General features: G+C 33.3%; 1 protein-coding gene across 1 annotated transcript; it reads left to right on the top strand.

Annotated features, from left to right (window-relative positions):
- The first annotated feature begins 5,797 nt into the window (after positions 1–5,797).
- LOC25488325 (uncharacterized) lies at positions 5,798–11,854 on the top strand. Its single transcript, XM_013608396.3, has 9 exons — positions 5,798–6,114; positions 6,194–6,390; positions 7,393–7,574; positions 7,931–8,215; positions 8,296–8,354; positions 8,458–8,494; positions 8,616–8,687; positions 9,688–10,012; positions 11,296–11,854. The coding sequence occupies exons 1-9, from the start codon at positions 6,030–6,032 to the stop codon at positions 11,638–11,640; spliced, it is 1,587 nt and encodes a 528-aa protein (XP_013463850.1). The 5' UTR covers positions 5,798–6,029; the 3' UTR covers positions 11,641–11,854.
- Positions 11,855–12,184: the final 330 nt, after the last annotated feature.

Genomic DNA, 12,184 nt, shown 5'->3' with positions numbered 1-12,184 from the left:
AAACAATGGTGTCTTTATTCTGAACCTTTTTTCATGTGATTATTATGCACACCGGGCTAGCTAGTAGTTGTAGCTCCATGCTAGCTTAAACCACCTATCCTAATGCCGTAGGAATCGTATAATTACAATAATAAACTGAATAATTGACTAGTAATCATTTTCATCTTTCTTATTTTAAAAAATCACAACAATTAATAGTTTACAAAAAAAAGTTATGTGACCTACTTATAAAATCTTTTATATTCGCCATTGGAATTTACTTGCAGATTTCTAGTGCATGATTATATATATACACAAAAGTAAATAGCAATAGTAATATAAATTGTCGGATCCAATCCAAAACTCCTAATTCAACTAGCAAATAAATCAAAATTATGAAATTAAACGTAGTGATTGTGATTTGAAATTTTGTCTTCTTCATTTATGTGTATAAGTTTTAATAATTATTATCATTTTATCTCTAAAATAAAATTGTCTTATCTAAAAAAGTTTTGAAAATGAAGTGTCCCCCCTAACTTTATGCGGAACAATAATTCAACTGTTAATTTTTTTAGAAGCATAATTCAACTGTTATTGTCATGAAATTGCGGGGTCTAATTATCATTGGCACGGTATTGCATGTTGGATGAATTTGGAGACATTACAAGCATAAATGATACATGTATTCTTTTATTTATTTCCGTAAGTTTAGCTCAGTTGATAAGGACAATACATCATATATGTAATGTTTGAAGTTCGAACCCTGGACACTACAAAAATAAAATACATGTATTTTTAAAATTTACACAGTCTTGTGTAATAATAACTTGCTATGTAGAGTCCTATTATTTCAGTTGAATCAATAAAAAAGAACTTTCATTATTTTCTTCTCTCAAGCTGAGTGAGTTATATATCATAGTCTGGTATCGGAAGATTTTATGTCCGCATAACAAATGGCGTGTAACCTCGGTACGAAGGGTTTCGTCACCTTCTCCTATCACAAAGAGAAATAATAATACCAATTTTTTGGTCAAGATTTTCCAAGATCCACAAATCACTGAAGAATTACAAGATTTTTTTTATCGCTTAGAGGTGGACGACATGACATTCAGTCCTTATGAGGACCATTGTTAGACGCATCCGTTCGACAACATATATTGGTGCTACAATTGGATAAAGTGCTATCGCAAGATGATTTATCGTCATTTATCAGCGTGTGTGATGAGACAAAATGAACATATTCAGAACATTCCATGACATCCATCTGACGTACCAGAGTTGACTGATTTCTAGATAAATTATGTATTCCAAGATTTTTGTGTGCATGTTCGGGGTCTATTTATGGAGGCTCACTGAAATTTTGTATCAGATTACGTTGTTTGATTATATAGGATATCTCATCCCAAATTAATGGCTCTAGTGGAAGGAGATCCACCTAGGCCAGCAATTATGGAGGTTCTGATAGAGGAGGAGCATGCAGTGGATACTTTGGATACATTGTAGCTAGTCAATAGGGTTAGGACCATGGCGGTGCATGAGATGAAAACCGGCACCACCTACCAAAATCTATATGGTACGGTGCGGCTGATTGCCGACGAAATAGAGTCTACCACTCAGTGCCGAGTTGCACGTACGAGGCAGGCGTTCAGATGAATTCGTATGTGTTTTTTATTTTCTTTTCATGAATGATGTATATTGATATTTTAATACCACAACAATTACGTCCCCTTGAGTGTGTAAGAATATTTTCACTTTTGAATGTTGAATGAATTTTGAGTGTGGAATGTTGAATATTGAATGAAGAATGTGTTTTTAAAATGTTTGTGTGTTGGGTGTGTCTATCATATACCTTCACAACCCTTATGTTTTGCGTTCACCTATTGTCTCTATATTCATTGTAGTTTGCATCTTAACTCCCGATCCATGGATCAGTTTGTAAATTATGAACAATTAATCGGGACGTAACAATTTGAAAAGGAGCAATCGGGATGTAAGTCTCGATAGGGTATTTTTGGGTCTTCGAGGTGCCTGTGAGCATTTGAAAGTGCGCAAAGAGCAATTTTGTTAGGATTAATGTTAGTTTAATGTGGCTTTTCCTTGCTCCTGCTAATTAGCTCATGACTCCTATATATATGTTACCTCCATATTATCAATAAAAATAGACTCCTTCCTTTTCCATTCTATTGATTTCTCGCGCCCCTATATATATAGTTCAGATTATATATTTCAAACGACATAAACACCCCACAAAAACCTCCAAAATACGTTAAGACATTTCTGATTTGAGGATTCGAATAGGGTGCACGACAAACTCATAGGGTGAGAAAAGTATTGGCCATAAAAATAGTTTGGATGAAACTCTATGAAAAATTGTGAGTGAGATTTACTCATCTTGAGTTCTTGTATTAGAACTTGATTATTGAAAATTATCAATGGCTTAGGTTTCATTGTGGCGATTCTTCTTGGCTTATCAATCATCATCTTGATTATCGTGTCTTCTATCTATGATTTTCATCATAGAATTCGATAGAGTAAAAATTGAGTAAAAAGCTTATGAGCTTTCAACAATCTTGTAAGACTTTATTAGATGGTTGATGGGATCTTCATTATCCATTCTGGTGAACGAATTTAGTGCAAAAGTTGGATAACTCCCATCTTGATCTCCATTTGCCTCTAGTTGTTTCCTAGTTTGGTTGATCGGGTATATCTTCTTGGACTGTTGTTGTTCATCTTGATTATATATCTCATGCAAGACATGTGTACTAGCACTAGTTACCTTATATTTGTATGTTTGTATTTTGATGACATTATGTTGTTTGTATTTTGATGACATTGGTTCATTGGTTTGTTGGTTTAATCAAGTTGTGAATTTAAGCCAATTTTGTTTTTCCATTTGAACACATTATGCGCCAATTAAGTTGTACATTATGTTTGTGCTTTTAACTCATTACAGGATCAGAAGCTGAAGCTTCTGCCTCTGCATTGGCATCAGGACGCATCGGCAATTAACTGCCGAGGAAAAGGGATCCGGCTGCAGTTAACAGCCAAAAAAACTGCGGCAGTTAAGTACCGAGGAAAAACGAAATCGGCGACAGTTAACTGCCGAAAGGTATTACGGTCTTTTACATGTGTTTTTCAGCCTTCTGATATATGTATACATCAATTTTCATATAAGTTACCTCTATGATCAATAAAAATAGTTTGGATGAAACTCATGAGAAATTGTGAGTGAGGTTTACTCATCTTGAGTTCTTGTACTAGAATTTGATTATTGAATCTTATCGATGGTTTAGGTTCCATTGTGGCAATTCTTCTTGACTTATCACTCATCATTTTGATTGTAGCATCTTCTATCTATCATTTTCCTCATAGAATTTTATAAAGTAAAAATTGAGAGTTATTTTCTTTATTCCTTTAAACGTATTTTTATCTTATCGGTTTGTTGTGACACGCTAATTCCAACTTATTAACGAGAACCTCCATAACCAGTTATAATGTCCTCACATATTATCAATCAAATATGAGTTTTGCTAACTAATTCTCCCAATACAACTTTTCTAAGTTTGTTTTCTTAACCACTGTCTTAAGAACACTCTTTAACATTTGCCATCAAATATTTACCCCAACTCTGACATCTCTTTCAACAAATCCTCCATCTCGACTCCTCCAAATTCGCTTTAAGTGTTGTCATAGGCTTGCTAAAATCAGAAATAATGTCTTCATCATTTTGGGTAGAGAGATTTGAAACTTTTTATGCCTCCCTCATTTGATATCATTGGATTCAATGATAACCACTTTGAAGGAGCACCGACTTCCCTAGTAGCTGGTAAACTGGAGCTATCAACTTCCAAACTTGGCATCACTGACGTATGCTTGGCAAGATTAACTTTTTTAATTGTATTTTTTACTTTTTTTACTTCTACATATTTTCTTCATGCAATTTTTTTGCGAAATATTTTAAATATCAATATACAAAATTTCATGAACAAATATGTATCTCATGTAGGAGATGTGTACTAACCATGTATTTTGTACAACGAAAATTATCAAATCAAAATAACATTAATGTTCTCTTTAAATAATTCTTCAATTAGAAAAGAATTATATTCTCAAATAAAGAATTGTACTTTATTTATTAAAATAGGTTTTACAAACTAAATTACCTTTTAATTTAAAAATATATTTGTGAAGTAAAATACTAAGAACATTTGGTAGAATACTATTATTTTTTCCACTAAATACTACAGAAAATATATACTCCCTCCGTTACCAATTAATTATAAACAAATTTCATTTTTTTTATATTAATTCAATTAATGACGAATGTAGTTCATATTGTAGACCACGTAAATCATGTCTTCGAACTTAGCTGAGTTGGTAAAGATAATTTATAATATATGTAAGATCGGGGGTTCAAACCCCGCCATACCAAAAAAGACCACGTAAATCATCAATTGAATGAACCTAAAAAATCAAATTTATTTATAATTACGAAGGAAGGGAGTATGTGTTAGAAAAGAAACAGAAGGCGTGTATGTGGCCATATATCATTATCAAGAGGCAACAGCTAGCATAGCATCTTATTAAGTATTCACAAAGTTATTATCACAGAGAGGCAAAGAAACCAAATTAGTAACTACTCGACAACTCACGAATACTCAAAAATATTTATGTTATTAAAAGGACATAAATAAGACAAATCATCATTATCTTGTCTTGAGCTTGGTTTCGTTACAAACAAAAACTAAGAAGCAAACACGTAGCAGAACCTCACAACTAAGATTGCGGATATTTCAAACCGTAGAATATGAGTGGTTTAATAATAATGTTGATCTTGTCGTGTTTGGGCAAGGAAAGCAGCTATGTTACATGTATTCTCATTAAACAATACACTCTATTTTGGTTTCTATATTTATTTTTAATTTTTTGTTATCACGTATTCTTTTTTGCGTTGGTGGATCTCACGACTTGAAAGTAATGAGCTCAGATCTAATGACTTATTTGGATTTAGTTTGGAATAAATTAGTTCCTAATTTGAAATTGTCCCTCTTCGTTGGGCACTGGGAAATTATACTTTTAATTAGAGATGATGAACAACTTTATTTTTTTTAAAAAAAACTAGAGATGATAATATGGTTTTGACTACGGAGTTAGAAACTTTTTAGGTTTAATTACACTTTTGGTCTTGCATTTTGATCAACTTATAAAATTGGTCATACCATTATTAAATCGAACAAAACCGTCCTTAAATTAATGTTTTTTTTTACAGTTTTAGTACTATCTCCCTATTTTCAACTTCAGAAACACACATAAATGACAGTTTTAGTCAAACCACCTATGCTCAACCATGAAATAAACAAGGAATAAATCATGTACAAGAAATCTACTTTTTTTCAGCACATAAACCAAGAAAAACCATAATTTCTAAGACATGTTTCAGGTATGTAACATGTCTCGGAAATTAGATTAGTGTGCTGAATAAAGTAGATTCCTTACAAAGGAAATGAGGTATTGACACAAAAATTAAAGCAATAGAGAAAGAGAAAAAGTAAAAAAATAATATGAGTATAAGAGAGAAAGTTATCACAAAAATTATCAAAAATAATTAATCATATATCATTTTCTCCAAAGAATAAGTACTCCCATACTCTCTCCCTGTGAAAATAAGTCAAGTGTCACAAAGAAATATGTCATTATAGTTAGTGTGAGTCACACTATATTTTATGTCTGATGATGAAAGCAAGGGCATTTTAGTGAATAAACAAATATTTTCGTTAACGACAGGCTAATATATAGAGGACCTAAGAAAGGAAAACCAATCGTTCAATCCAATTAAACCATCCTGTCTGTCTTGTTTTTTTTTGCTGAAGTGTAATTTTCCGTAAATATGTGAATCAAATGCCGAACAATTCTCTTCAATCAAATCATATCTCTCTTTCACTTTCTCTACCACCCATTCTTTTCCTTTGTTTTTCTCTTCAAAATCAAAAACTCTGGGCTAACCGCAAAACAAAACACAAAACCTTATTAAAAACCTAATTATTCACATTATGCTTTTCTCCTCTAAATTTCTCCTCCTTCTTTTCTTTCTCTCCTTTTTCTTTCTCTCCACCTCTTCTTCCTTACGTATTCCAGGTTCGTACGTTCATTTTTTTCACTTTATTTCTCTTTCTGCAATGTCATTTTCTCATTATGAAATTTTGAATATATTCAGATGGTGTTGAGGTTGATGGTGAGAGAAACCCTAACGAGGTGTTACAATGGAAAACGAGGAGATCTATGGAAGAAGATGCTGTTTTACCAAACGCGTCTTTAATATTGGCTCAAAAAAGGACTACAAGAAAAGACCCTCTTGATCATTTTAATCGTTACAATGGTGGTTGGAATATCAGCGATGAACATTACCTTGCTGTAAATTCTCTTTACTCATTCATATAACCTTTTTGTTGTTTTTATTTTTTATTTTTTTTGATTTTGGGCAATTTTTGTTATTACATGTTATAATATTGTCTCTGGTTCGATTCTCTCTGGTGAAAATTTGGTGGGCTAGTTTAGCTCACTACAAGAAAAACATGATGTTTGGTTGGAAGTTTGGAGCAGTTAGGATTGATTTGGTTTATTGGGAAAAACCCAAGTCCTGCGTCGAATGGATAAGGCTCCTGGTACGAGTGTATATAGTTGAGACGCTTTTCACCTTATGAACCGGTTTTGTAAGGATGAGTTAGACCCCAAATTTCAACATGTATTAACGCCATTCGAATTCAAAGGCCACCTACATATCTACGCACCAAGCCCAAAAAGAGTGCTGGACGTGAGGGGGTGTATTGGGAAAAACCCAAGTCCTACATTGAATAGATAAGACTTTTGATAAGAGTTTTTAAAGAGGACGCACTCCTCACCTTATGAACCAGTTTTATAGGGATGAGTTAGGCCCCAAATTTCCACATGGTTGCTGTAGAAAAGAATTGTATTTGTCTTCCTAATTTATTTTGAAGCTTTAGTGTCTAAACATGATTTTTATACCGAATTTATTGTTCAACTTACTTTTTAAGTAAAATCAATTTTACGAAAGCAATTCATTCAATATCAAATTTTGTCACCGTAGTACCAAGCATGCATTAAATTGTGGTCGGTAACTGCAATTGAGGCTGTAATATAACGATTTTAGAGGTAATTTTAACTACAATTAAGGCAGCATCAGCTTGTTCGAAAAAATTAAGGCTGCATCGGTTGTGGTTGTTTGTGTTTCGCTGAAATATTAAGGTTCACACTGTAATGAATGTTTGGCTAACTTGATGTTGCTTGTTATTAGAATCTAGTGATTTGTGGTGTGTTGGTTATTAGATCCTTTGAAAAAAAATATTAATTTTTGGCTAACTTGACGTTGTTTGTTTGTTGTTGTTGTTGGTGCAGTCTGTTGTTTTTACTGCAGTTCCATTCTTTGTTGTGGCCGCTGTTTGGTTTGTGATTTTTGGGCTTACTCTATCCTTCATATGTTTGTGTTATTGCTGTTGTCCTAAAGAGCCTTATGGCTATTCGCGTGTGGCCTATGCTTTGTCCTTGATCCTCCTCATTCTCTTCACCCTTCTAGCAATGTATTGTTTCTCTCTTAGTTCTCCTCTTGTTGATCTTCAAATAATGCTTCAATTTAGTCCTTAAGCTATTAATCTTTTTCCAATTCAGAACCTAAGTTTACATAAAAAGAATTAGTTCCTAAAGTATATCAAAATCCATCGTGTTAGTCTTTAACATCACAATAGTAGGGACTAAAGTGACAGATTCTGTATACTTTAGGGACTTAAATGGCGGGTTTTATATACTTTAAGGGCACTTTTTCTTTTATTTTAGTATCCAAATTGATTTATTCCTATTCCTTTTACTCAAATCGTAGAAAATGTTTCTTTGATGGGGTTTTTTTTCTAATTTTGTGTGACTTGATTTTGTTAATTAGAGCTGGATGCATTGTACTTTACACTGCTCAAGGGAAGTTTCATGGAAGCACCACAACCACACTGAAATACGTGGTGAGTCAGGCTGACTTCACCGCGGAAAACCTCAGGAACGTGTCAGATTATCTCGATGCAGCCAAGAATATTGGAGTCGATGCTGTTTTTTTGCCATCTGATGTTCAGACGAACATAGATACCATAAAAACAAAGATTAATTCGTCTGCCGTGGAACTATCCACCAAGACTCATGAAAATTCGGAGCAAATAAATGATGGCTTAGATAAAATGTGAGTTCCAGTTGAAATCTTTGGTTTTGAATTTTTTTGAATTACGATTTTGCTAAACCATAATCTTTTCTGCACTATAGGAGATTGGCTCTGGTTATTCTTGCTGCTGTTATGCTTTTTCTCGCATTTGTTGGATTTGGTAAGTTTTTTGGTAATACATGTTATAATTTTCTGTTATAGATTTTTCCCGTAATATTGTTGTCTCATTTTATTGTGTTTTCTAATCAATTTTTTTTTTGCAGTATTTTCGATATTTGGGCTGCAAGGTCTTGTATACTTGTAAGTTACATGAATAAATTGATTTGACCTTTTTCTTTTTCTTTATTCCTTCTGGACTCTCTAACTTTTGTGCCACATTTAAATCTCCAGTTTGTAAATAATGTTTTTCTAATTGCTGCAGTTTGGTAATCCTCGGATGGTTTCTTGTTACGGGCACATTTATACTTTGTGGTGTATTTCTTTTTGTTCACAAGTAAGTTTCTGTTTTCTTCTACAATTCATTTCAATTTTCACCTTACTTTGATTTTTGTTGTCTCTTATCAACTATGAGTTACTTTGTTTTTCACCTTTGGGGACTCTTAGCTCAATTTTTTGCAATCTGAGGATTTTTTCCTGAGTGCCGCATAGGAAGCTTTGATAGTACTTCTGTGAAATGAAGAATGAATAAACAAAATGTGTAACTATGAAGTTTCGCTTATTTTCAATACTAATGTATACATAAGATATACTTTCCTTCAACTTTGTTTTGTTTGTTCAGTAGGTAATGGATTTGCTGTAATGTGAGGTATATGAGCCTGCCTTCTAAGAAAACAAAAATCATAACTAAACTCTATTGGTATAACATGAACTTTTGATTAAGATTATTGGAATGTCGTCAAGTACAGGCTGTAGCGGCAGTATAGCATTGCATAATTAGAATACATCGCTACTGTCCTGTGATATACTACTTATTACAAAATGTTATCTGACAGCGGTATATATCATTGTAGCCTTGCTGAATTTGAAATTTGAACAAACCATTATTTTATGCAATTTGAAGTAACTTATTTCCATTAGATTATTTAGATGAATTGCTGTGTTTTGAAAAGAAAAAAAAAATTATTCTTTAAGAACCATGCCTGAAGTGTGACAAAGAATCAGTGGAAACTCCAGCTGTTACAGTCCAATTACTAATGTTTTTTAAATTATCATAGATTTTAATTAGAATGAAATTAATCATATATGAAAATTGCATGCGTTGGTTCTGAAATGGTTACAACATCAACTATAATTTTCAAAATGTCTGAAAAATAATTATACATAGATACTTTATGAATGCTTTGCCAAGTATTTAATATTTTTAAAATCTTCTCTACTTTATGAAACATACCCATGAAGACACTGACGTTAACTGTATGTCTATGCCATTAACTTATATTTCATGTAAAGAATGCAAGACTTACTCTGTTAATGTTGTTGTATATTATCACCAGTGCTGTTGGAGATACATGTGTTGCAATGGATGAGTGGGTTCAGCACCCAACTGCACATACAGCCTTAGACGAAATTCTTCCATGTGTGGATAATGCAACTGCACAGCAAACCTTGTTACAAAGCAGGGATGTGGCGCGTCAGCTAGTTATATTGGTTGACAAAATCATTTCCGATGTCACTAACAGAAATTTACCAGCTCAAGCTGGACCTGTGTATTACAATCAATCAGGACCCCTCATGCCTCCTCTCTGCAATCCATTTAATCCTGACCTCACAGTGCGGCCATGTGTACCTGGGGAAGTTCCACTGGACAATGCTACTGAGGTAAGACACTTTTTAGGTAATATAATATTCAGGAAATACTTTTTAACATTTTTCTTGCTTGGTCTCTTTTGTTTTCACCTTTTTAATCTAAAACAAAACTATTTTAACATTTTTTGTTTACAATCAGCTGGTGGGAATATGGTTTTAGTCTCTGTTTTAATTGTGCCATGATTTTTTATTGTGGAAAATTGGGGTCATGTTGTAGTCTCGGAAACATAAAAGAACCTTATTTTACTGTCTAAAATGCCTTCCTACGTCTGTTTTTGAAACCCAAATTGTATTATTGGTTGTAAGATCTTGTGCAAGACAGAATTATATTTAGATGCATATGAAATATAAAGTAAACAGTCAAGATTTTGACTGCATATAAAACTAAAACAAATACAGTCTCGGCAACTGCTCACTAAGTATCTAGAGTACTCCCTCCGGTCTCTATTATCAGAGAAAGTTTACTTTATAGATTCATTCAATAAATGATGTATCTACTCTATATTAGGAATTAGATACATCATTGAATGAATGAATCTAAAAAGTGAATTGTCTCTTATAATAGAGACTGGAGTATTAATGTTGAAAAACTGGACTAGACCGGCCAATTCGACTGGTTGAACCAAGAATCTGTCAGTTTTGCAGTTGGTTTGATCCCACTTGTTTTTTTACTTTTTAACATCTTGTTAACCACAGCTGAACCGATTGAACCATGACCAGATTGTCTCTAGTCTGATTTTTATAAAATTGATCTAGAGCAAATTATTAAGACACAACCCAGACTACATGAATGTGAACTACCAGCCAGAAGTATTTTAACAGGTCCTTAACCAAGCAGTCATTAAACCACCATCCAGTAGCCCAAGTTGAATTTGAACTGCCACTCAACTTTTCTAAATGCTCAGGAAGATCAAGTTGGAACAAGAGATTGAAAGACTGCACGAATGGCACAAATAATGGAAGGAATAAATTTGCAGGAAAGAATTTAGGAATCAAAATAATCTTAAACTAATGGGTGAACTCAAACTTTTAATACTGCTCCTATCATGGTACTTAGTATAGTGGGGTCGTCCCATTTCATTGTTTACAAGTCTAAAGGATGATGATGCCAAGTGATCTCATTAAAAGCATGTGTTGCTATGATATTAATATGATTTGAGTAGATAAATGTGTAAAAAAAGTGTGTTCTCTTATTGCATAGACATCGATCTCATTTTTTTTTTTTACCTTGATTCAAACTGCTGCATGCTCCTGATATAACATGTATGTAACATTTATGATTTGTTTTCAAGCAGGTTTGGAAGAATTATACATGTGAGATTTCTCCGGCAGGTCTTTGTAGAACGCCTGGTAGAATGACCCCGACTATTGCTTCCCAAATGGAAGCTGCTGTGAATGTAAGCTATGCTTTATATCATTATGTTCCATTCTTGGTTGAGCTACAAGACTGCACTTTTGTCCGTCAAGCATTCACCGACATAAGCCAGAAATATTGCCCCGGTTTGCGCCATAATAGTCGATGGATCTACGTTGGATTAGTCTTGGTTTCTGCTGGTGTAATGCTGTCCATGATCCTTTGGGTCATTTATGCAAGAGAGCGGCGGCATCGCGTTTACACTAAACAGTTCATTGCTGGTTAAAATTCTATATATGTTCAGACTTGAAACATTATCAGATACAAAATGATTTCTCTTGTACATTTGAGTTTAGATTGTTTTTGGAGACGAGTTTGGTGTGTTATTTTATCTGATGTTGAGTTATTTATATCTTGCAATTAGATGTATACTCTTGAGTTAACAGTATTTGTGGATAAAATTTAATTTTTGAATTTTGATTTAGTTTTGTTATTGACAATGGCTGTGTTGCGCCGCCTCGAGATGAGTTTTCGAATGCATTATATGTAACTATTTCCCTATGTGTAAAATACATGATAAACCAAATTCCCAATTTATTGGAATTCATAAAGACAAAATGAGACATGCATTGTTAGTTTGAATCTGTTTTTACATACAATCAATTATAACTCGATAACACAACAATTACATAACTGTTCAATTTAAAAATTGTCAAATCTTATGTGGCAAGCTGAAGAGTTGTCATTGGATTACATGCGTTGTAGAAGCTCTCTCTTGTTTTCTTTGCTTTGAAACAAACCGTTCGCTATTGTTCGACTGCAATTTGATG

This window comes from Medicago truncatula, chromosome 2 (genome assembly GCF_003473485.1).
Source record: "Medicago truncatula cultivar Jemalong A17 chromosome 2, MtrunA17r5.0-ANR, whole genome shotgun sequence".
Lineage (NCBI taxonomy): Eukaryota > Viridiplantae > Streptophyta > Magnoliopsida > Fabales > Fabaceae > Medicago > Medicago truncatula.
Note: the sequence above shows the minus strand (reverse complement) of the source record. Positions and strands in the feature narration are given on the sequence as shown.